This window comes from Natator depressus, chromosome 5, assembly GCF_965152275.1.
Source record: "Natator depressus isolate rNatDep1 chromosome 5, rNatDep2.hap1, whole genome shotgun sequence".
Lineage (NCBI taxonomy): Eukaryota > Metazoa > Chordata > Testudines > Cheloniidae > Natator > Natator depressus.
In genome coordinates, this window is record NC_134238.1 from 44,600,752 (window position 1) to 44,626,923 (window position 26,172).

A 26,172-nucleotide genomic window follows, 5' to 3' on the forward strand; every position below is an offset into this window, starting at 1 on the left:
TTTAAATTCTTGCCAAACTGGCTTATTAAATAAATACAGTATAATAAACATTTAAAAAAAACTTAAGTACTAAATGTGGTTGAATTTTAGTGCCAGGTTAACAACAGTGGAAACTGATCCGGTGTTGTTAATCTGGCACTAAAATTCATAGTGTGTGTGTGAGATACATATGTATGTTTATATATATGTATAATGCGCGCACACACACAGAGTTCAGGGTGGACTTGAGGTGGTATGGGGAATGCCACAAGGGTCACTATTACATTCTCATGACAGATCAGCGGTTTGGAGGAATAAATGTGCAGCCAGTTGATGAAATGTGCTTGATGACAGAAAACAGGTTGGGAAGGAGGAAGGAAGGTGCAGTCAGGATAAAGAGAGGAGATCAAAGTTCAGAATTAAACAGATTAGAGAGAAGCTGCTAACGCTATTTATGATACTGAAACATAAAATAATCTAGCCAAGGACAATCAATATGTCATATGTATGGATGAATGCATAAAAAGCCGTGACACTCCCCTAAACACCTCAGTCCACACTGAACAGTTTATGGGCACCAAAGTACCGTCTTCTATCTTTGATATCCAAGCTATTTTTATTGTTTATATAGTGCCATAAATGTGTATGATGCGTTATGGATAATTAACATTGGCGTTTCCTGTAACAAAGAGCTTAATTATTTCTCCATTTACATGGACAACTTGAAATTTTATAGGCCTCAAAACGTAGCCACTCTCCAAAAATTTTTCTCACTGCCTGTCATTTTCTAGCACTCTTTAATGTGACAAACCCACCTGCGACTTGCCTGAGCAACCAGAACCCTACAGTGCTGGAGGAGTTTGTGTGAGCATGTTTGAGTGACTGACTTGAAGTGGGACTTAAGCCCTACAGTTTCTGCCCTCATTCCTGTTAGGAAGATCATTCCCAGGGGAAGAGGAAGCAAGCTGAACTTCATGCATTTGTGTGTGTGAGATGTGGACTATTTGTGGCTGGGAGCTAAGGATGAATCTGGAATTGCATGTAGTGAGTGGCGGAATCCAGATGTAGGAGGAGCAGAACTGGCTAGTTCTTTGGGAATCGTGGTGTGGCGAATATTGGGAATTGCTGGGAAAGTTGAGAAGAAAGCAGGGGGTCAGAACTTGCTGCTGAGACAGGGATAAACAGAAGGGGTGGAAATATACTGGGGTGTCCTTTGGGGTTGGGAGGTAAACTGGAGGAAATAGGGTCTTGTAATGGAGTGGGGCTATTAGAACTTGCTGTGGAGCTGTGAAATGCATGATGGAAATTGCTAAAGAGAATCTAAGGGAAGGAGGATTTTGGAATTATAGTGCTGGGTAGCCCAGAGTGATCAGAAGTTGTAAGTGGAGGTGGAAAATAAGGAGGCAGACTCTGCTGGGAAAAATAGGGACACGCTAGGGAGCAGGGAGGTAAGATATGGCATGGATTTGCCTGGAGTCTTGCTGCTTGTGGACTAATGGAGGCAGATGCTAGACAAATGGGGTGGAGAAAAAGATGCAGTGTGTTGAAACAGAAGCAGCAATTCAGTTAAGTGGATGCAGTATGGTAACCAAACCCAGTAAACCTCTATTTGTTTTTACGGACAAGTGTTTTTCCTTCTAATATTCAACCTACAATGTTTTGTCTAATGCCAGTGTTCTAAATTCTTCAAAAAACAAGCAAACAAAATGTGTGTGTGGTGGGGAGGTGTTATTGTGGAAATCCTGACAGAGCCTTACCTTCTACAGCATTCTGAATAGTGGGGTATAAGACTTCCTCTAACTTACATGGCCAAATGCCAGTATGACAGCTAATACATACATGGCTGCTGAAAGTTCAGACTCAGGGGACCACTGTGTGGAGGAAGGAGAGGGGGAATATGCCAAAGAAGGAAAGCTGTGCTAACGTTAAGTACATAACATGCTGAACAGCCTGTGAAGTAAAGGTACAGTATGACTGACTTCAAAAGAAACATTGTATAAATATATCCCTATAAGAAACAGTGCAGAGTTTGTTTGGACCATGTTGTACATGATCTGGTGTAATATAATGAACGTTTTCTCATATTAGGGATGTGTGTTGCTTGTTCTTTTATTATTTTTATACCAATTCAAATTTTTACAAAAGTAGAATTTGTGGTCATTGTGCATCTTTCCATTTAAGTGATAAATGATGACAAATTGAAATAACAGGGAGGTATCCAAACCAAAATATGAGTTTGGGCAAATGGCGCGGGTGGTGTAGCGGGGAGGCGGGGGTTGACGACTGAATTTGTGGGGCAGGAGGAGAGAGAAAGAAAAGGGTGCCCAACACTCCCCTCGCTTCCTTTTTAAGAATAAAACTAGGACATGGTGCAGTACAGGACTGGCTGGGGAAAAAAAACAATATACCGTTCTGCATCCTTCTGGCTTTTTCTCTGTCGCAGCCTTTTTACAGTATTTTTACTCTCTATTTGCAGACCCATCATCTTTATTTGTGATTGTGTATTATATATATAATATGTAAACCCCCTGCTCTAAGTACTGCCTCTTTTTCCTTGTTCTTGTCTCTTCCCCTATCACTCCTCTCTGCTCCTTTTCTTATTTTTTCTCTTTCTTATGACACTCACCCTCTCCTCTGCTCTCCCCATCTGCCTCCCCACCACTCTCTCTGCCACACTCATTCACTCCCCACTCCATCTGCTGTAGCAGTTCTTTCTGAGTCTGCTGTAGCAGTTCTTTCTGAGTCCTTTTCCCCCACCCCCATTAGTCAGGAACAAAGGCTCTTTAGTCCCTCTGTACCCAGCCACAATCTGGTATTTTCCAGGGAGGTGAGAAGCCTTGCTGCTGGGCCAGTAGCCACTTGGCTTTCGATGCGGCTGAGCTCCTTGTATGTTGTTCTTATCACAGCATAGCATGGAGTCAGAGCGAGCTCTAATGGCAAATGGATCTGAATGTGGGAGAGAGCTGGCTTGATGTCTCATGTGATGGGGGCCAATGCTGAGGTGTATTCTGGAGTGCAGGAGGCAATGTGGCAACACGTGCAAGGCTGAGGGTCCGATAAGTACCTGTTGTGAGTGTCACAAGCTCAGCTGGCTGACAGGTCCTTCAGGTGGCCAGAATCTAAAGGGGTTCAAAATAACTTGGATAAAAGAAACAGTAAAACCACCCAGGGTACCAGGACATTCCTAGACATACTAGAACTGGTGCTATTACAGCTCATGAGTTTTTATTTCAAAGACATCACTTCTGTTAGGCTAGATTTCACGGTCAGTTCATTTCAGATGTTGCCAAGATATGCCTGTATGAACACACTAATCCTTTATTGGGGTCATAGTGACTCTTGCTGTGTCACTGGAGACCCAGCAGATTATACACTTTCAGTCTTCACTGATTAGGTTTGGCAGTGACATTATTTTGTTTTCACTCCTAGGAAATGTAGCTTGTAAATTATAGAATAGCTCTAGGCTCTTTAAGAGGGTTGCATTGAGTGTTTTTTTTTTTTCCATTGAATAACATTTTATCTTGCCACGCATGAATACCAGATTCCATTAACTGTGCTGAAAGTCTCCAGTAGCCAAGCTAAAGGGGTAATGGGGCACTTTTTAAAACCCTTGTTTTTTCTTCTTAGATTTTTGGTAATACAGTTCTGACTGCCCTGTTTTAAACATTAGGACAAGGATAATAGAATAGTGAATTTCACTTCCAGATCTCATAGGGTTACGTCTGCGCTGGAATAAAAGATCCATGGCATGGCCGCGGTTGGCCCCGGTCAGCTGACTCAGGCTCATGGGAATTGGGCGGTAGGGATAACATTGCAGTGTAGACATTCAGTCTCCAGGCTGAGCCCAAATGTCTAACAGCAATTTTACAGCACCAGAGACTGAGTCCTGCAAGCCTGAGACAGCTGACCTGGGCCAGCCGCAGATGTTTAGTTGCTGCGTAGACGTAGCCATAGTCTAACCTATTGTAACATGTAGGGTGCAAACACTGCAGGGGGCTATTTAAACTATAAATATAGTATATATATTTATAAAAAACTATAAATTTAGTTTATAACCACTGAAGATTTTTCATTGAAATTAAAAACAAGAAATAGTTTAAAGCATCTCTGTTAGCTCTGAGGGCCTGACTGTCAGTTAGTTGCTTTGTTCTTGCTCTTGGTATAGGAAATGCAAGTGGCAGTGGGAGGAAACAATGGGGCTTTGAGCCACCCCTTTATTCTTCTCATAGTCTGGGCCCTCACTCTCTGATGTCTGGTAAAGCAGCCTTAGCTGGTACAGCTTACACTCTGCTTCCCCTAACCGTACTCCCTCCTTCTGTCTGTCTCTCCTCCCACCCCGCTCTGCGGCTGGAAGGTGGTCTGAAGAAGAGCTACTCCAGGAGTTGTGGACCAGTGAAGGAACCTTATAGCGGAGGAATAGAATACTCCTGGGGTTCTGTTTGGACCCACTTTACAATACTGGTGCTGTGTCACAGGGCCATTTCACAATAGAGAACCAACCCATAGGCCTTCTAGATTTTTTAAGAAAATCAAAATGTTGATTTAGCCATCCCTAACTAGCATGACAGGCATGTGCTTTTCACTTTTCAAATGAGCAGGATACAACTTGTATATACTAGTAAGGGGGCTGGCATGCACCAGGGTTGCAATGGTGGGAAGGGTTATATCTAGTGTTGTGAAACATCCGTTGTTGCTTTCCTTTGCTTCTACGGACAGAATAATTCAGGTTGACTTGTGGTCAGAGAGCCATAGGTCCTGTATTTCCACTCATAACTAAAGAACATCCTGAATCTATCATCCACAGTAGAAACTGAATGTTTAGTTACTAATTTATCACAGATTTTATGGCAAAATAGTATTTAATGGCAGCAGACAGCACTCTACTTATTCTCAAGGCTTCTTAATCTTCAAAAATATTGAATGCTCCATTTTGCCCCAGTAGGCCAGAGTGAAAACTGATCTAAAATTGAGACTGGTGGCTAGATTAGTGGTTGTGTCTGTTGTGCAGGAGATGTGGATCATAATCCTCTCTTTGTATTCCTTCCTGTGTTGCCATGGGCTGGAAAGACTGGGGGTGTGGGGGCAGCATAGTCAGCTTATGAAAGAGGAAAGCTGGAATGCTTTGAGTTGTTCAAAAGCAACAACTCCTATTAATTAAGGAGCTGAGTTGATAGCTTCAAAGGCATCCCAGCAGGTTCTCCATGGGAAAGAGGGTAAGATACCTATGTTGTCAGGATCTCAAGAGGAACTTGTGAAGCAAGAGAAAGTTTAAATCCTTAGGGTTCCAATCCCATGAGAAGGGTTGGAATGAATGAGGGGAAATTAGTAGTAGTGGTGGGAGTATTTAATCATTATTTATACAGCGCCCAAGTCTGTCTTAATACATTTTTTTGTATTGCTGAAATCTTGTAAACTCTTCAGTTTTCATGGCTGTAACGTTTAATCTTGACTCTACCAGTAGGGCTACTACTCTCACTGAACCATTCTGAAGGCAGCAAGGCTGGTCCATGCACCCATTTACTTCTGCAACCCGTGAGAGGGGTTGGGTCTCTTTTTAAATCATCAGTTTGCTTCCAATTTTCTTCTCCTCCACTAACAGGGAATCTAACCACAGTGTTAAAAGGCAATGGAGAGTGGGTGCTTACACACACCTTTATTGTTAAAAGAATGGGTTGCAGGCCACGAAACAAGTGTGACAGAGAAGAGTTACATTGTACAGTAACTCCTCACTTAACGTTGTAGTTATGTTCCTGAAAAATGCAACTTTAAGTGAAATAATGTTAAATGAATCCAATTTTCCCATAAGATTTAATGTAAATGTGGGGGGTTAAGTTCCAAGGAAATTTTTGGGGGGCAGACAAAAGGCATTATATACTGTGGTTGGGAGGTGCCCCTGGCTCACCCCACACAGGCATAGCCTGCTGCAGGCAAGGATGCTAGGAACCACCTTGCGCAGCAGCAGCTTCCCCCTTAGAAGAACAGGCACCAACTTTGCCGGGGGATGCTCCAGGCCCGCGTCTTCCCATCCCCGCTCCATTCCAGGCCCACCTCTTCCCACCCCCACTCCACCTCCTCTGCGGAGCATGCTGCATCCCTGCCCCTCCCCCTCCTCCCAGAAAGTCCTAAGTGCTGCCAAACAGCTGTTTGGTGGTGGGGGAAGCGCTGGGAGGGAGGGGGACGAGGCGGAGAAGAGGAACTTGTGCAGGCAGCCAAATGACATTATAAGGGAGCATTGCACAACTTTAAACGAGCATGTTCCCTAATGGAGCAGCGACGTAACTTCGAAACAACGTTAAGTGGGAGGACGTTAAATGAGGAGTTACTGTACCAGTAGCCAAAGCCATGCAGGCAGTACCTGCCTTGCTGTCATTCTGTCAAAACAACCCCCATGGAGGATTACAAGCACTCTGATTTACTTTAGTGTAATTTAGTAGTGGCAGCGCATATTTCACTCTCATTGTAGCACACTGTATCCTGATTATTAGCCTTCTCTTCCATCTCTCAGACACACACCCCTGCAGTCTCAACACTATTTCCACATCTGTCCCCCCTCCTCCCATCCTATCTCTGTTTTGAATGATTAGTGAGCTTACACAGATTTGGTTCTAAATAAAGAAAAACTTGCCGTATTCACAGTTAAGGGGTAGCCTTCATGAACAAAAGGATTAGCTTAGTTAGGCCTGAAAGTTAAGAGAGTTTATTCTCTTGGTCAGTCTGTTTTTAAGAAGGGAACTGTGAAGGTATTTTTTTCTTCTGATAGTCACATGGGGTAGGGACTTTATAAAGGTATTTTGGAAACAGTCTAAGCAGTTTCGAGAATTTGCCTGGCCACCATTTTAAACATGTCAGTCTCTTGTCTCAGGTGGAAGCTGTTCCAGATGTATTTGTATCTGCATGTGGCTCCACTAGTCCGGAATTAATTAGTGGGTCTCTCCTTCCTATCAGTCAAGTAGGCTGAGCAATCTGCTGAGTAGCATTTTGCATAGCAGCTTCCCCTTCAACAGTCCTAAGTCTCCACGCTGCCTTTGTAAGCCTGAGCTCAGTTTTATGAGTTAAATGGACACTGTCAATGTGGGGTTTTTTTACATTGACTGCTTCTTTGAAATTGTTATGGGCTTTTTCTTTCCCTATTTTATGTTTAGAAGGGTCTTTTGGTGATTAACATCACCAAAGGTGTTCAGGACCGCTGCGCCTCATACTCTCCCCTTTCTTGCTGTCCAGTGTCCACACATCTGCCTGCTTCTTGCTGTCTGTCCTCTTTGTTTCAATTCTGCTGCTGCTGTTACCAGTGAACACCTTCTTGCAGACCTGGAGAAGGTATGCACCAGGAACAAAAGTGTGACACTGACTATACGCACAGTGGCGTCGGGGGTGGGAGAGTGGGAATAATTTTCCCCCTCTAATCTCTGTCAGTTACAATAAATGTAGGGGCTGTGGGTTACAGTAACAGTTACAGCATTTTCAGAAAGAAATACAATTTTTCAAGTCCCTTTAATTTGCTGATGGAACATGGTGGACCCCTTCAGGGAAATGCTGTAATGGTCTATCTACACAAAAGTCTTAGTCTGGATTTGGAACAGAATTAAAATACAAACAATAGCAGGATCCTTCTTAGTTTTCTCTCTAGATTCAGAGAGATCTGCTGTGCACAAAAGTCTGAGGGACTGGTTATTTCACAGTGCTCCAGATAATTTAGCTTGTTTCTTCTCGTTAAGAATCTTCATTCAGGGCTTGGAATAGTGTAAGGTTTTGTCCAGTAATTCCCCCACCTTTTTCCTCTCAGATTTGGATTTTTGTGACTGGGTTCACCAGTCTCAAAGCCCCACACAGTTTTGATATAATCAGCGTTAAATATAAGTAGATCATTTATAAATTATAATTGAGGAAGTATTGTCTAGAGCCAGAGCTGCTGAGCAGGAGGCTATACTGCAAATTCTTTGTCAGTTGACTGCTCAGTACCTGAGTGATTAGCAGGAGCAGCAGAACTTGTTAATTGCAGGTTGGTGGAGTCCTTCACAGACATTGTTTATGTCGGAAAACCCAATGTGTCTGAAAAAGCGTCCTGATGCGTGGTCTCTTGGGGCTAAATTGAGATTGCTGATTTGTGCATGTATTCTAGACAGAAAAACATCCAGATGTGTGCCATTTATGTTTTGACAGAATGCAAGTGTGACATTGAGTAATAGAGGCAAGTTTACTTTTTCTAGTCGGTTAAATGCCTTTGGGGCTAGAGATCTAATCTCCCATCGGTATGCAGGGGATGAATGCAGTCAGTACCATTAGTGCTGATGGAACCTCCCCATGCTTTTATGGGCGAATGATCCCCTCACACATTCTTACCCTTTTTTCTTTCTCCTCTTTTAAAATAATGCAGTAGTGTAGCTCTGTTCCTTGGGAACTTGCTACATTGTCACCTCATTGATCACATCTGGTTAATTTCCTGTTTCCTCAAGTTCAGAGATTTTTCACAATTTCTTTAGGGAATGAGAAGATAGTTTCAGGATTTGCAATGGAAATTGGCTTTGTTAATATACACTGTGTTTAATATAGCACAACAGCAGCTGCATGGGAGACTCTGTCAGAATTAAATAGTGCGCCTCCACTTATCCAAATAAACAGCAGGGTAACTACATTCCTAAGGGGTTGTTTTCCGAGGTCAGGCCAGGGGATCTGCTTTACGTCACCAAAAAACGGCTGTTCTGCTGCAGTTCAGATCTTACCCCAACTGCTGACTAGCACACGCTGTGACAAATTAGTGCTGAAGTTTGTTAATCAAATTGCTGTTTTTCCACAATGGTAGCCTGCGTCAACTGAACTGTATCAAAATCCTGAGTAACAAGTTTATCACAGTTTCTGTGTCTTCAGGAAAAAAAAAATTCTTAACCAAAGGAGAAGGAAGGGGGAAGATTGCAACACTAATGTGCAAAGCATTGCTATGTCTTTTTCAAGAGATTCAGTTTCACAAAAATACATTATACTGATAATTTTATGCAGCAACCTAGAGTTTTTTGTTTTTGTGTTCTGAGGTGGGGTGGAGTGTTTGCTTTTAGATCATCCAAATATAGAAGGGTTGATGTTTACATGATGTTAAACTACAGTATATTTTCTGAGTAGAAGCAATCTAAATAATGAAGTGGCCTTTTCCACTTCTTAAGGCTTCTTTTAGAAGCCAGAGATTTTGAGTTTGATAAGCAAGTGTTATTCAGGCAGAGATTTCAGGCAGATTTCAGATTTCAGGGTAAAATCCCCCAATTAACTATGAGGCAGTACTCTTGGTTGAAATAGACTTATATCAAAGAGTCTTAAATCAGAGCGCTCATTGTACGTGCACAGGTTTCCTGGCCATGGCGCGCGAGAGTATTGTAGCTTTGAGCTTTCTAGTTTTGTTTGTAGTCATCTTGCTGAATGGACTGTAGTACATAACCTTCCCTCATAACCCTCATCTCTGGTTTGTGACATCCCAATGGGAGGGTGACACGAAGTTGGCAAATGATAACAAAAAAGAAATTTGACGAAGAAAAATTTGTATAAACAAATTTTTTAAACAAGGAGATTAAAAATATTGTATGAAATGGTAACGGAGACAGACACATTAGGATAAGTTTTCAACTAGCCTGTACATTTCTTCTTGCAAACCTACGTGTGCAGAGGCAGTTTGGATGTTAACTTGAAGCTGTAAATTATCACAAGAACACAAAAGGCTTTTTCAGGGGAAACTCAGCTTCAGAATGGGAATCAGTTTTTACTTTCCAGAATTACATGCTGTGCTCTGAATCTTGGAGACTGGCAGCTAGACAAATACACTAGGATAAGGGTGTAAATAGCTGATTTTTTTTAAAAAATCATCATTAATATTTACTTAATCTTGTAGCCAGGTTAGTCTTGGAGTGAAGATCATTGTTGCTTGATTTGATTATGCTGACAAAATTATAGAACTCAAATATGAGCTTTGTTCTTCTATGAATAACAAATATTTAAATGCTTTAATCTTATTTATTGAGTTTGCTCATAAATCTGTATAGTGCAGATTTAATATTTAATTGAAGCCAGATTCCAAAATGTCAGGGTTAGAACAGTTTTTAGTCTATGGAGAGGGCAGATTTAGACAAGAAACCAAGAGCCTGTGCTCTTTTGTTGCTATTCTCTGTGGAGGTAAATGTATGCTAGAGTCACGCTAGACACCTTTTTAAAAATTTGCTTTACAATTCAATTTAAATACTTTACTAAAAAAGTTTCACTCATATAGTTTTTTAAAACAGGGCTGCTGTTAGGGGGTTTGAAGCTAATGCTGTTTTTACTGATACTCCCTATTATGTATCTCAAGCTGCTAAAAAATTTCAAGCTGATAGATACGTTTTACGTGCAACCTGTGTACTTATGAATCTGTGGTTTGAAAACAGTACTGTGCACTTTGAAAGTAGTATTAGATACCAACAACCAGGAGTCCTGGATTGAAATCCTGTGCCTAGGTACTACAGTGCGAGGCTCGTTAGCTATATGTATAGAGCTGGAGAGCACTCTCAGGGTGATATGCTGAGCTTGGGAAGGAAAGAAGGGTGTTGTTTATGACTTTACATAGAAATAGCTACATTTTCTGGCTGGCTGTGCTCTTGGGTGGAAGAGTCATGGCAACAGCAGATAGGTTTTGGCACAGGTACTAAGGAAGGCACAGGTTTGACTTGTGACCTAAACCAGGCTTAGTAGGCTTGGAGCTCTGGCTGCTTCTGCTCTCACATTGTAGAGTATTTTTGGTGGAGAGCCTGTGACCAGACTGACTTCCTCCAGTACAAATTTATTCTTTCCTCCTTCAGTTTTGCCATCTCCTTAGCTAAGCCACTCTACATCTCCAACTTTATTAAATCCCATGTCCTCAATCTCAGCCACCTTTTCACAATCTGTGACTCACTCCTCAGACTCAGCCATGCCCCTATCTCCATTTCTTTCTCCACACAGGCTCTTGCCAATTTCTTCCAAGAGAAAATTGACAAAATATGATGTGACCTTCCCTCTCCCCTGAGCTTGCCTTCCCTTCCCATCCTACAATTTTCTTGGCATCATCTTTGACTCAGACCTCTTTCTAGGTCCTCATATTCATGCTATATCTAAATCTTGCTGATTCTTTCTGTGTAACATCTTAGATATTTTCCTATCTTTTCCTATCCATTCACACAGCTAAAACTCTCAACAAAGTACCCCATCTCAGTCACTGCAACGTCCTTCTCCTGGGCCTTGACAAATGCAATCTTTCCTTATTCATATCCATTCAGAATTCTGCTGCAAACATCATTTTCCTAACCTGTCACTTTGACAATCTCATCCCTCCAGTGGCTACTTATATAAGCTATTTGTTTGATTTCAAGAGCTGTCACAGCCTATCCCCACTCTACCTACCATCTCACGTTCACTATCAGTATGTCATCTCCTGCCTCTGATCAGCCCACGATGGCAGCCTTCATCTGAAACTTGTTAAAGTTTCAGACACCTTTGTGCTTTCTCCCATATTGCCCCTCACACTCGGGAGGAGCTCCTCAGAAACCTCCATACATCTCTCTCATTATCCTCCTGCAAATCCCGCCTTAAAATTCTTCTTTTGCATCATGTCTATTAAAAAACCTGGCATGCTGATACCACTGCTTGTGACACTGGCCAATACTGTCTCATTGTTTCCTTGTACTTCCCTAACTGTCTGTATCCATCTGTTTTTCTCTTGTCTTACACTTAGATTGTAAGCTCTTGAGGCAGGGACCTTCTTTTTGTTCTGTGATTGTACAGAACCTAGCACAGTGGGGTTCTGGTCCTAGGTGCTACCGGGCTGCTGGGTACCCATTGAGCTTTATCCCTTCTCAGCATCATGGCATTGGATAATATTTTAATGGTTGTTTTCAAACTAATTGCAGTAAATCAGTGTTCGGTGTTAGCATGAAAAAGAAACTTCACCATCAAACAGGTTGCTTATTAAGAAATATCAGGGCCCTCATGCTGCAGTGTGGAGGCTGGTGTGGGAAATTAATGTTTAATGAGAATTTACCATTTTCTGAGTAATTTTTCTGGTTGACAATCTGGCTGCAGACTAGTCTGCAATTGCTTTTTGTTCACGTGTGACTGCCTCTGTTTGTCTGAGATACAAATCAATAAACCAAGACCACAAATTTAACCATGGAAACCACTGAATTTACATGATGCAGAGGCCAGTAGCGTGCTCTGCTGCATGAGTAGAAGTACATTGTGACAGGTGAGGGGAACGTACACAAACCTCTGGAAATGCTGTGATATGAAGGCTCCTACCTCTCAACCATCCAGTATAGAATACTGCTAATGGCCCCAATGTTGTTTCTCCTGTCTCCCTCCATTGAATCCCTCCCCGCCTTCTCTGCCCATTCGTACTTCCTTTCTTCCATATCCTTGATGCTCACAGTGCAGGAGCACCATGTGTGTCCCAGGGCCTATCCCTCAGAATGCAAATCAGAGGAAGCAGAGCAAATGCAATGGTGTGGGAGCTGCGAGCTGTGCAACTACACTGCAGAGTTCAGTGGCAATGGAAGATAACCAAAGAAAAGGCCGTTTTTCTCCTCCTCCAAATGTAGAAACATTTAAATTAACTTGCAGAAAGGGCATACCAGGCATGGACACTGTCGGGCTTAACGTAATTAACAGGCAGCTGCCTTCCCCCCCTCCTGGTTGCTAGAAGCTGCTGTCCAGGCTGCATCTAGATGGGATGGGCAGCTGAGTGCTTCTCTCCCTGGCAGCCAGTGAAGGCACTGTGCTTTGAATGCCTGGCTTCTCCAGATGCACACCCTGATTCCCTTGGTCACTGAGCAGGAAGGAGAGAATGCAGACAGCACACTGAGCAGCCAACCATGCAAGAGAACAAAGTCAGTTGCTTTGGAGCCATCAGCAATCCTCCTCCTCCCACCCCTAGTGGAGTCTGGACTATTAAGAGGGGTGTTGAGGAAGGGGAAAACATGATGTCGGATGACTGGTAGAGGGTTAAGTGACCCCATATGGACACTAGAGGGGAGGAAGTGGGCCTGCCTTTGCAAATGCGGCAGGGTCATAGGCTTTGGCCACCCCCATTTCTCCTAGCAGAACACAGGTAGAGAGGAGCCAGGGCCTGTTAGTTGTAGGGTTTGGTTTTGGTATCAGAAGGGTTGGATAAGCATCTGAACTGATCCTGCACTGACCCTATGTTCATTTCAGGGAGGAGGGGGAAACATTAATACGTATTTTTGCTTTTCTCAGCATGGCCATACACATATTTTTGTAATGCTGAGGCTGGTTTTGTGCATGCTCTCATGTGGTTTTGTAACAATACATGGGATCAGGACTTCTAGTGTGAAAGTTTTTATCTGAAATACCCTTTGTATTGAATTGCATGCCATTCAACTTAACTTGGAAGGACAAGGTTCTCTGTTGACCCTGCCAGGATTTTATTTCTAGAGACACCAAATATTTGAACCCTGATGATAGACTACTAAGCCACCCTGTCCACTAAGGAATAAGTGGGATATTGGCTCTTCCTGGTTCATCTGTGTTTCTTTTACTTGTTCTTTTGTATTTTTGTCACAATTTTCTTGGATTCTTAACCAGCAGGAGCAGTCAAGGCGGCAGGTCTGTAGAATAGTTAACCACTACTCCTTCAGATAAGCAAAAGGAAACAACGTGAGAGACTCTTCCGACTCTCTACCCACCTGAACCTGCTACCCCTACAGCCTTCTTAGCTGGGAGAGATCAGAGATGGATCTATTTGGCTGGCCAATAGCTTTTTATGCTGTAATATATGGCATGAAGTGCCTCTATGTGACATTAAAGAGCTCTATTTTGTCGTAGCTATACATTTAAAATTTAAAAAAAACATTTATTAAGCTTTCCTACAATTGGGACACAGACATTAATATTAAAGTCGTTAAGGATGGTAAACATTGATATGTCTTAAAAATAAGGAAGTGGTGGAACTCTTGAGGCAATGTCTTATATGTTACATGTTTACTGAAATTGAATGAAAGGTGATTTGGCAGGGGAAAACACCTTAAGAATTTTTACTTTCTCCAGTGTTGGTAATACCAGTCTGGGACATGACAGCTTACTTGTTTTTAGCAAGCAGAGAAAACTGACCCTTCACAGTTTTTTCCAAGACAGTCCCAGTTCAGTTAATTGTTATAGTCAACTTTATCTTTCTTTTTCAGAAATCTGCTCTCCCCTTAAAGCAAGGTGACTGGTAGTGCTATGGGAGTTGAGGGTGCTCAGCACCTTTCAGGATTAGGCCATTTATTTGAGATCAGCTAAAGCAAAGTATTGTAGCATTGTGTATTAAACCAGATTTTGGTTGAGGTGTTCAAAGTGGCAGAGACATTAAGGCTAAAACCTCAGAGGAAGAGACCAAATTGGTATTTGGTTTTCCATAAAATCCAGGCAGAGTACACACAAGAACAGTACAACAGCTTCAGCAGCATGAGCTTCGGGTAGGAATTCTTCAGATCTGAGAAATGAATGCCAAGAAACAATTTTATCATTTTCAGGGGCTCTTCTTCCAGTAGGTGGAGATAGATGTAAATTAAATATTGGTACAGAATGGTCTAGACATCAAATGTGTAGTTAACAGTTCTTGCTAGGGCATATAAACAAAGTATTTCCTTGATGCAGTTTTAGAAACTCACATGGTGTTGGCTGCTTAGACACTATTTGAAAATCATGATTAGTGAACTTTTGCTGTTGATCACTAAAAGAAATAGCAACTGCGACACATTAGTTGTACAATAAGAAGAAATATTGTTTAGTCATCTGGTTACACATTGAACAGGAAAGTGCAGGTGACTAAAGGAGGGGAATTGTTGGTGTTTAGTCTGAAATGGTTGGTGGGCTCAGCATGATGAAAGCACAGCTTATCCAGATCTGCCTAAGATTAAGCACTACTTTATACTCGATGTACCGTAGGCACCAGACAGGAAGCACTACATAAAATTTGTCATTGTTTCTTATTGCGTATACAATGGGGAAGAAATCCCTTCACTAAGAATGGCCATCATTCACTGGGAGATTTCACTACCCCGAGGAATAATAAGTTTACACTTCATTCATGCAATAGCTCTCCCATCATTATTTAAGAAATGCTTCATGAAGGACTTTCTTTTGTGATGCAACTGACATTTATAGACATTTTATTGTCATATATTCAATGGTTTAAAAACCTGGGAACTGTAGTTTATTTTCACTGAGGGAGAATTTTCACAGCTGGTTGAATTTCTTTCAACAATAATTAAGAAAATCTAATGTACTAAAGCATGTAAAATATTAACTGAATTGAATGTGAAGGGACTAGTCCTTACATCTGTTCTTGCACTGAAGATTTACTGCGGAATAAACAAAGACTGGCTGTGATTTATAACTTAGTGGAAATTTCAGGGTTGGAAGAAATATAGGAATGAATTAATGCTGGAGGTAGGTGGAAAACTAAACTTTCTCTGGATTCACTTTTACAGTGATAGCACTGTTTACAACTTGTCTTTCCCAAAAGGCATTGTGTTAGAGGTACAGTAAGTCCTTGCTTAATGTTGTAGTTATGTTTCTGAAAAATGCAACTTTAAGCAAAATGACGTCAGAATCCAATTTCCCCATGAGAATTAATGTAAATGGGGGGGAAGAGGGTTTAGGTTCTGGGGAAATTTTTTCACCAGACAAAAGACTATATACACACACACACGTGTGTGTGTGTGTGTGTGTGTGTATACACACACACACACACAATAAGTTTTAAACAAGCTATTTAATACTGGTACACAGCGATGATGATTGTGAAGCTTGGTCGAGGTGGTGAAGTCAGAGGGTGGGGTATTTACCAGGGAATGCCTTGCTGCTAAATGATGAACTAGCAATCAGCTGAGCCTTCAAGGGTTAACACACTGTTGTTAATGTAGCTTCACACTCTACAAGGCAGCATGAATGGAGGGAGGGGAGACAGCATGGCAGATGGAGACACACACTGTGTGTGAGAGAGAGAGAGTGATGTGCATTGCCCCTTTAAGTATGCTGACCCCACACTAAGTACACTGCCTTTTTAAGTAGATCAACAAGTTGAGACAGCAGCTGCTGCCAGCAAACTCCCTCCATCCTGAGCCCTGTCATTGCCCCTCCCCCCCGCTCTATGGAAATAGAGTAAGCAGGGGAGGGGCACACCCTGAAATTAGCACCCCCCCCCCCCCCGCACAGCAAGCAGGAGGCTCTGGGGAGCAGCACATGGCAGTGGGGGTAGGGACAGCTGAACTGCTGACAATTGCTAGCCTGCTGGACGGCTGCCGGCGCAGGGAATGGGGAGCTGATAGGGGGGCTGCCGGTCCACGCTGGTTCCAAGCCCCCACCAGCTAGCTCCAATGGGCTGCTCTTTCTGCAAGCAGTGGACAAAGCAGGCGGCTGCCAAAGGACATTATAAGGGAGCACTGCACAACTTTACACGCGCATGTTCCCTAATGGAGCAGCAACGTGACAAGGTTAACCGGGATGACTTTAAGTGAGGAGTTAGTTACTGTACAGAAAAAATCAGGTAATATTTAAAATCTTATTATTGATATGTGCAGTTTAATAAATTTGCTACACATAATTGAACAAAAACATCCTGCATGTTCATAGTGCCATGCCAAGCAAAATTCAAAAAATAATTTGAAAGAAAATACCCTTTCTTAGTAGGGCTGTTGATTAATTGCAGTTAATTCATGTGATTAACTCGAAAAAATTGATCGTGATTAACGGCAGTTTTAATCGCACTGTTAAACAACAGACTACCAACTGAAATTTATTCAGTATTTTGGATGTTTTTGTACATTTTCAAATATACTGATTTCAGTTACAACACAGAATGCAAAGTGTATACTGCTCATGTTGTTACAAATATTTGCACTGTGAAAATGATATAGTATTTTTCAGTTCACCTCATACAAGTACTGTCGTGCGATCTCTTTATCGTGAAAATACAACTTACAAATGTAGATTTTTTTGTTATATAACTGCACTCAAAAACAAAAAAGTGCCGAACTTTAGAGCCTACAAGTCCACTCAGTCCTACTTCTTGTTCAGCCAATCCCTAAGACAAACAAGTTTGTTTACATTTGCAGGGATAATGTTGCCCACTTCCTATTTACAATATCACCAGAAAGTGAGAACAGGCATTCGCATGGGACTTTTGTAGCCGGCATTGCAAAGTGCATTTAAGTGCCAGATATGCTAAACATATGGTCAGGGGAGCAACCCCATGTTCCAAGTGTCCTTCAGCTGCCAGGAACTGGGACCGGACAAGAGGATGGATCACTTGAAATTGCCCTGGTCTGTTCATTCCCTCTGAAGCTTCTAGCACTAGCCACTGTCAGAGACTAGGCTAGATGGACCATTGGTTGGATTGAGTATGGCCATGCTTATTAAGTTCAAGGATCAAATGGGAGAATTTGGAGAAAAACAACAAAAATGTTTAAGTACTAGAGAAACTGTTTTATGAAGAAAGATTAAATGTGCCTTGGCTAAGTGAGGACTCTGAGCAGAATACAAGAACTATTCACAAGTATTTGAAGGGTATAAGAGTAGACAAATACTCTGGGCTTTTACAATAGGTGTGTAACTAGGGCTAACCTGTTTGCTAGGGCTAAAAAAAAAAAAAGACTAAAGAGGAGAAAAACTGACAGATCTATTAGACTGTGAAATAGCCTCTCTCTGGCAAAGTGGTGGAAGGACTAGAAATTTAAACAAAGCACTATGCAGTGTACCGCAGAGAATGATGGGCCAACAGGGTTTTTCATCTCTCATTTCTATTATTTGTAGGGGAGTAGGTGTGACCGAACATTGTACATTACAATAATTGCAAAATGTTATATTGTCTCATATATAGAGGTTGTTAAATTTTATTTATTTTTTTTTTTTAAAGGCCTCTTCCTTATCTTAGGCTTGATGCTGTACCCTGCAGGCTGGGGCTGCCAGAAGGCAATAAGCTATTGTGGATATTATGCTTCTGCTTATAAACTAGGAGACTGCTCACTGGGCTGGGCCTTCTACACAGCTATCGGTGGCACTGGTCTGACATTCATCTGTGCCGTCTTCTCAGCACAAGCAGAAATTGCCACATCTAGTGACAAAGTGCAAGAAGAAATTGAAGAGGGGAAAAACCTTATCTGCCTCCTTTAAATACAATGGAAAAAAGATCAATCAGTGCCTGGGAAACACTGACTTCAGTCTATTTTGCTTTTAAATGACTTGATAAAAGGATCCACTTACCTGTTTTCACAATTTGTGTGATTAAGCCTTGAACTACTGAACATTCTATCACTTGCTGGGCGATGAGGACCAGAGAAAGAAGGATCTCAAGCAAAGAGAGTGTAGATATGTGGGAATTCTTGGTATGACTACATTGTCAGGACTCAGCAGAATATACAACTTGAGAGCGAGGCGGGGGAGTGTATATAGTGAACAAACATTGTAATATACCTGACAATTTCTGATTTTATCAGATTGCATTCTCCACCTTGGTCACTTTGAAGGATCTGCATTAAAATAATAAAAGCCAGTACATTTCTACTATGTACAGGACTAGCCTATTTAATCAGGTTTTGTTTTCAAGGGCTTCAATCACTTGTGAAGGTTTTACTGCCATCTGGTTTGGTACTATAGTTAATATGGTGGTGCTTGTTGAGTTTTAAAATTACTTAAAGCACAACTGGGTTTTTTTGGATAATTAAATGCATGACAAAGAGAACAGGGTTGACATTAAGACCTTGCTAAAAGTCATATAAACTGTAAAGAAAGTGAGGTAGGGGCTCAAATTATTTAGTTTGTTCTGGCATGAAGTATCAGTAACAAGTGGTAGGTACATTATATTTTAGCAGCTAGATTTGAAGTTAAATTATGTTTGTTTCATAGCAGAGCCAGGGGAACTGTCATTACCCTGGAGTTTACCTATATAAAATAAAAATGGTAGAAATAATGTTTTAGGATCTAATGTGTGAAACACTGAACTTTGGATACAAAAATGGTGCCTTTACTAGAAATCCCAGGAATCCTCAATATTTAGGAAAAACACTATATTCTCTCAGCAGCACAACTGACAGGGTTATTTTGTGAATGCCAACAAGTGTTGACACTCTTCAGTAAAAATATGAACTGTATGTTGGGTTTACAATTACAATAGTTCTCTGTTTGCCAAAAGAAACGTCATTCCCAGTCCACAGACCAGTGTCTTAGAGCCAGTTTAGTCTGTAACAGACGTTCACCCTGCAGGAGACAATGCCAAATTCTAAATGTTTGTGGGAAAACCTTTTCCCACTCTTTTTAACCACATTTGGTATGGACCCATTTCCAGCAGAATCAGCAGAAGCAGAAATATGACTTGCCACGAGTGACATTCCTTTCCAAAATGCGTTCAGATCAGTCATAATACTTGTGTTGTTTCTCCAGTTACTGGAATTATTCTGAGAGCATATTAGAAGAAAGAATACTGTACTGCCTTGGGGATACATGAGCACAAAATAGATAAACGGTTTTAAAATTTCCAATCAAATATCAAGTGAATAGTTATTTCATGGTGGTGGTAAAATACTATTAGGCACTGAAGGCTGCTGAGCCTATTGTTAAAAAGGTGTCTGCAAGTTTATCCATTTTTTCTGTAATGTTAAAAATCAAATAACTTCTGCAGACAGAATGATTAGCCTCTGGATTACAAGACTGATTTGTTGTAGAGAACACCAAATTTGTATAGAAATGTGAAGGTTTTGTGTTCTTATTTTTGCTGCATCGTTCCTGACCTAGAGCTGAGGGAAATGCAGCTTGCATTAACCATGCACAGTCTTACCATTGTTATACCATTAAATGTAAAAGGTTTCTTTGGAGCACATATGGTCCCTATGCTTTTTGAACTCTTTATCCGCTCCTGTGGAAGTCTCCTTCCCAGGAACAGGTCTTTAGAAATTATTGATCTGTGTGAGAGATTCTAGTGAGTGCCCAGGCTTCAACTATAAAGGTTTAAAAAGACAATGTCGTTATCTTTTTAATAAATGGGTAGTTTGTAAGCTCCAGCTGCTAATGATGCTGCCTCTCTAATAAGTTAAATCAATTAATTTACGTTTTGAAGTGGAATAATTTTGTTCTGGTCTGTTCCTGATAAACCAGACCTGTTACTTTGGACCCATTAAATTGATAGGTTGTAGTAGTGATCCATAATCAATGTGCTGGAGTGCCAGAGTCCCTGCTTCTCCTGAAATACAAATCCAAGACCCCTATGTAGCAGTGCTGCTGACACCTCTGTTCTCCTGTGCACATTCCCGATGTCGGGGCAGAATGATGTGGAAAGCGTTATGCTAGCCACAGGGCAAAACTTCCCCCTTGGTGGTAATTAATTTTCTTTTTCACCACTGAATTGTGAGAACCCAGCCTTTCCTCTTGTTAATCCAGAATTCACACTTGAGAAACCTGTGTTTTCCCCCCCTCCCAATCCCACTGCACTCTTAGACAAGATTTTAAAACGGGTAACTCACTTTTCTTTTAAATATTTAACATAATAAAATAAAGCTATGGGCTGGAACCATTTATGCCAAGTGTCTGCATAGAGCAAGATTTCTTTTTAAACAAATTATAACCACTTGCAAAAATTGGTGAGTTAGAGCAAAACTGTAGCCACGGCATCATAATGTGTCTTATTTGAAACTGCGTGCCTTTGAAATATGTTTCCTTGTACATACAAAGTATACCTTATGAAGCACACGCTCCAAATTTTCAACCATATTATTTGTATGTGGATGAATCCTATAAAAAAACCTTGTAAGAACCTTCTACGAAGGTTATTGCTTGTTCACAGCTGCTACTACTTTCGAGCCCCCCGCACCCATTGGAATGTGCACAATACAAGCTGGGGCACTAAAACAGCTGTGATACAGAACTTTTAACTAAAGGGAGTCTTAAGTGCTGTGAACAACACATGGAATTGGGGTGAAGATAAATTATATTCTTTTTTTTAATGTTGTAATTTGTTTTTCTTTAGGAAGATAGTATGCTGTTAAAAAAAAAAAATCAATGCCACCAAATCATGACACTCTTAATATAGTGTCACAAATATGTTAAAAATCCAAGTACTATATTAATCAATGACAGATTACAGTTTTCAAAGGTGTCATGCAGTGCTTAACTGAACTGGTTTGGACCACGCATGCCCCATGTATTGTGTGAATTAAAAAAAAAGCAGTGAACAATGTATTATTAGGCCATAACTATGTTAAGTCTTTACAGTGCTGAAAATATTAATGTTGGGTTTTATAGTACTGTGCATAAAATATTTATTTTGCATGTGTTTTTCTGAATTTGTAAGGGAAGTGGACCAGCTTCTATTATTGTACTAGTATAACATCAAACTGATCTAATCAACTCAACAGGTCATACTCAGTGACTGGCATAGATGGAAGACATGGTAGGATAATAAGTGATAAGATGGCTTTATTATTACATACAGATTTTCTTAATGAGTGGGTCACATTTTAAAACTCATTAAGTTTGATGGCTGCTGTTCCTGAATTTTAGTTCCACCAGAACAGTGGCCTTCCCAAGACATTCTATGAAAATCATTTTTCTTTTGTCAGCTTCAGGCATGTTTAATTAGTTTCATGATGGGTCATATAGCATAACTGCTTTTTAATGTACATGTGCTTAGGTGCAAGGAATGTTTGATGTGGCATCTTTAAAAAAAAAAAAAAAAAGCTGTCTAACTCCCTCAAAATTGTAACATACTAACTTTGTAAATTTTTTTAAAGATAGAAATATTCTTTAAACATCTGTGGTGTGATCACCTTTGTAAACATATATTCTGTAAAGTGCCATAGTTATTTTTGGAGTATAGCATATTTAAATATATATACACAAATTTGTGTGAGATGTGCAATAACATAAGTGGTTTTTTTTAAAATGTGATAGGCTTTAAAAAGGGACTACCAAGTGAAGAGTGGTTGGAATTTTGTTTTTGGACAAACTTATTGCTACTTTAGAGTAATGCTAGAGGAAATAGGATAACATTGATTGTAGTTTAAAGGTTTATCTAAAATTTCTTTTCTAGATTCATTTGAAATACTCAGATCTGGGTAATCCAGACCTGCTTTATTTATAGCCTTAAATTCCAACTGTGAAGCTGCACACCTGCACTGTAATCTAACAACTAGGAGTTGAAAAGCTCAGCACTGCTTGATAATGTCTCTCCATGTGCTCTATAGACTACTAGGCACTGCGTCAACATTGCTAATAGCTACAGTCTGGTTCTCTAGTACCATCTTTTTGCCTAACAAACACTTACTTAGGCACCTCTTGGTCTGGGGAATTTCAAATAGATCATTTAAATTTTGTATTAGTATTCAATGCCGAAGTCAAATTTTCTTTAAAGCCAATGGTGGGGGAAGCCTGCTACAGCAGGAGTCATCACTGGCTCTGTGGTGAAGGCAGTGCCCCACCAAACAACTGGGCAGTACCTGTATATGCTGCAAAAACTGAATAGGAATGTAGGCTGTGGTTAATCACCTATCCATTGTTGGTTTGTGGTACTGCTGTTGAGTGACCAGTGCTTTGTGTAATGTTTTTCAGCACTGACTAGGTACCCAGTAATATCTGTTTTTATTATCTAAAGCTGACTTAGAGTGGAGTTTGTAAACTAAATTCTTATTACCACAGCTCTGGACTACCTTAGTTTGAACATGCTTCACTATTTTAAGGCTGATCAAGGTGATACATTAAGGGATTTATACTTAGAAAATTTACATTAGAGATTTTGCAGTGATTGTGACACTGTATTACCACTTACATATTGATCACAAATTGTAGCAATCTTTTATACAAGTTGAATTAAAAGTGATTTTATAATTAAATATAGCTTTAACAACTAATGTATCTGCAAGGTAAAACTACCATGGTTTTTCTTTTGGTGTGGGAAGAGTAAGAAAAGTAGGTTTTAAGGCATGTGAAACACTGACCAATTGTGTGTGTAGTGGCTTTTAAATACTATGATACTAAAGCACTTATTTCTTATCCATAGACTTCAAAGCACTTTATAAAAGGAGAGTAAGTAGCATGTGCATTTTAGAAGTAGGGAAATGGTTAGAACTGGCAACAGAACCCAGGCTTACTCACTCCTAGTGTAGTGCTGCTGAACATGGTGGCCACCTGTTAAGAGTTTTCTGACACACATACTTAGTGTAAAGGTTTTTAATTGCACTACCTTGTGCTGTCAGTTATTTTACTTGAAAAGCCAGAACTGGCTGAAAAGGTAAACATTTCTAATTCTGTTACATGACAGGACTCAAGCATGGGGTTTAGTGCCTTAGAACCCCATGCTATTTCCAAATGAAGAACCCAGAACTGATAGCAAGGTAGCTCCCAACTCAGCAGAATCCCCTATGAGCTACTACTTTATCACTGTAGAAATGTTAAGGGATATCAACCACAGCTATGGCTTCTTCCTTTTTATGTTAATTTGAGAAACAAAACACCCTGTGTCCCTAAAGTATTTCATCTGCTGACTGTACTAAAACTGTACAATGGCTTGATGTATATAAATAAAACTAATACATTTTTCAAAAGAGGTGGTATAACTTTAACCTCAGGTTAGAGCCCAAAACTCCCTAAAAAGGTTGGTACTAATACAAGATTTCATTATACATTTGAATGCAAAACTGAGGCTCCACAGGTAAGAAGAGTTAAACACACATTGGTGTCTGTCTCATTCCACCTATTGGACAAGCTGAACTTCATTATATACCTTTAGGCAGAACATAGATGAGCCTCTTTATTCATCTATCTGCACCTAAGAGCAACTGTAAACCCCTTGCTTTTTTAAAAATATTAAAAACCTCCATGAGACTTTACAGGGAGAGAAGGGTTTTGAAGATGTTGGTATCTACATGGCAAAGTAAGTTTAAAAAACACCTTTCATACTGCATGTAGAAGCTGTTTCTTGAATACTTGTGCCTTCAGAGTGATGGTCCCAGAGTGAACTTCACCTAACAGAAAAGTGACAAAATCCATGCTATAAATGCATGGCCATTAGCCACCTTTGGCAATACTCAGAGACAGTAATGAGATGGAAATTCAGTTGGCCTGGCTGGGAAGGGTAGCAGAGAAAAAGCCATGCCAGCCCAGCCAATTCCAGAACATGTAATTGAAATGAAAAGATGTAACACCACTTCCTTCTATTTTGAACCAAGAATCATACATACCCCCATTGTCTAATTCTTCCCTGAGAAACATCAAAAAGACATGCCATGGAGCCAACAGCCCTTCACCAATACTATAAAAAGTTCCCAGGGATGGGCCAAGAATGACAACTGCAGGTAAAGTGTGTCTGAGAAGCTGGCCAATGCACAGGTAATTCATATTCACTTCACTAGGCTGGTGTCAATTTTATTTATGTACCTTCTTAGCAGCTTCTGCAGCAAGGCTCAAAATTCACACACTTTGCAACTGCCAGACTCTGAGGATTCCAAGAGCAACCGTGGCAAATTCACAGATGCCTAAAGTGTTCTGAGCCAGCTGATCACCATAACTGATATATCTCTATCCACCCAGCTCTGGCAGTAAAACCTGCTAATCCAGAGAAGTGCTCCCTGCAGCCCAGGGACAGACACCACTGTGTTGGCCTTGTGCCCTTAAGCTAAGACAGTACAGAAGCTATAGTCCAACTCTGTTCTAGCAAAAGGCTCTATGGTCAGTCGCTCCAGCACCTTTTTCTAGCACAATATCCAACTTCAATATCAAAAATTTGCATCTTATTTCCCAATTCAGGATGTGAAAGTTTCCTTAACTAACAAACATTATTATGCATAGACAGCCCATAGGCAGAAGCCAGCACAAACATACAGAAACTGCTCTTGCCCTGTCATGTACATGAATTCCTTGCTTTTGCTTCAAGAGGTGGTGTTATAACATACAGTAACAAGGTTAAGGTAGTATAATGAACACTTTACCATACCTGGTCATTACCTGAGGACATACTATATGACTAATGAAAATGTGAAAAAGTTTTAGCTAGTAACTGTCTATGCTTCTGTTAAGAATTGGCCTTGGAAACAGTTATTTTGGAACAAAATTGAATGCTTGCAGAGCTATTCTTCCCTAGACTTCAAATATTTCTCAGAAATGTGTCGTGATTTCCATTTTAGTGCCAATAGAATATCAGGGTTGGAAGGGACCCCAGAAGGTCATCTAGTCCAACCCCCTGCTCAAAGCAGGACCAATTCCCAGTTAAATCATCCCAGCCAGGGCTTTGTCAAGCCTGACCTTAAAAACCTCTAAGGAAGGAGATTCTACCACCTCCCTAGGTAACGCATTCCAGTGTTTCACCACCCTCTTAGTGAAAAAGTTTTTCCTAATATCCAATCTAAACCTCCCCCATTGCAACTTGAGACCATTACTCCTCGTTCTGTCATCTGCTACCATTGAGAACAGTCTAGAGCCATCCTCTTTGGAACCCCCTTTCAGGTAGTTGAAAGCAGCTATCAAATCCCCCCTCATTCTTCTCTTCTGCAGACTAAACAATCCCAGCTCCCTCAGCCTCTCTTCATAAGTCATGTGCTCTAGACCCCTAATCATTTTTGTTGCCCTTCGCTGGACTCTCTCCAATTTATCCACATCCTTCTTGTAGTGTGGGGCCCAAAACTGGACACAGTACTCCAGATGAGGCCTCACCAGTGTCGAATAGAGGGGAACGATCACATCCCTCGATCTGCTCGCTATGCCCCTACTTATACATCCCAAAATGCCATTGGCCTTCTTGGCAACAAGGGCACACTGTTGACTCATATCCAGCTTCTCGTCCACTGTCACCCCTAGGTCCTTTTCCGCAGAACTGCTGCCTAGCCATTCGGTCCCTAGTCTGTAGCGGTGCATTGGATTCTTCCATCCTAAGTGCAGGACCCTGCACTTATCCTTATTGAACCTCATCAGATTTCTTTTGGCCCAATCCTCCAATTTGTCTAGGTCCTTCTGTATCCTATCCCTCCCCTCCAGCGTATCTACCACTCCTCCCAGTTTAGTATCATCCGCAAATTTGCTGAGAGTGCAATCCACACCATCCTCCAGATCATTTATGAAGATATTGAACAAAACCGGCCCCAGGACCGACCCCTGGGGCACTCCACTTGACACCGGCTGCCAACTAGACATGGAGCCATTTATCACTACCCGTTGAGCCCGACAATC

At 41.0% G+C, this 26,172-nt stretch overlaps 1 protein-coding gene across 8 annotated transcripts in view; it reads left to right on the top strand.

Moving 5' to 3' along the window:
- Positions 1–23,459, top strand: part of LHFPL2 (LHFPL tetraspan subfamily member 2) — a 200,106-nt gene extending 176,647 nt beyond the window's left edge. For all 8 annotated transcript variants that reach the window (XM_074952680.1, XM_074952676.1, XM_074952683.1 and 5 more), the window contains one exon: positions 17,882–23,459. In XM_074952680.1, the coding sequence (XP_074808781.1) occupies positions 17,882–18,138 (257 nt within the window). In that variant the 3' untranslated portion in view covers positions 18,139–23,459. The remainder of the gene's footprint in view (positions 1–17,881) is intronic.
- The last annotated feature ends 2,713 nt before the right edge of the window (positions 23,460–26,172 follow it).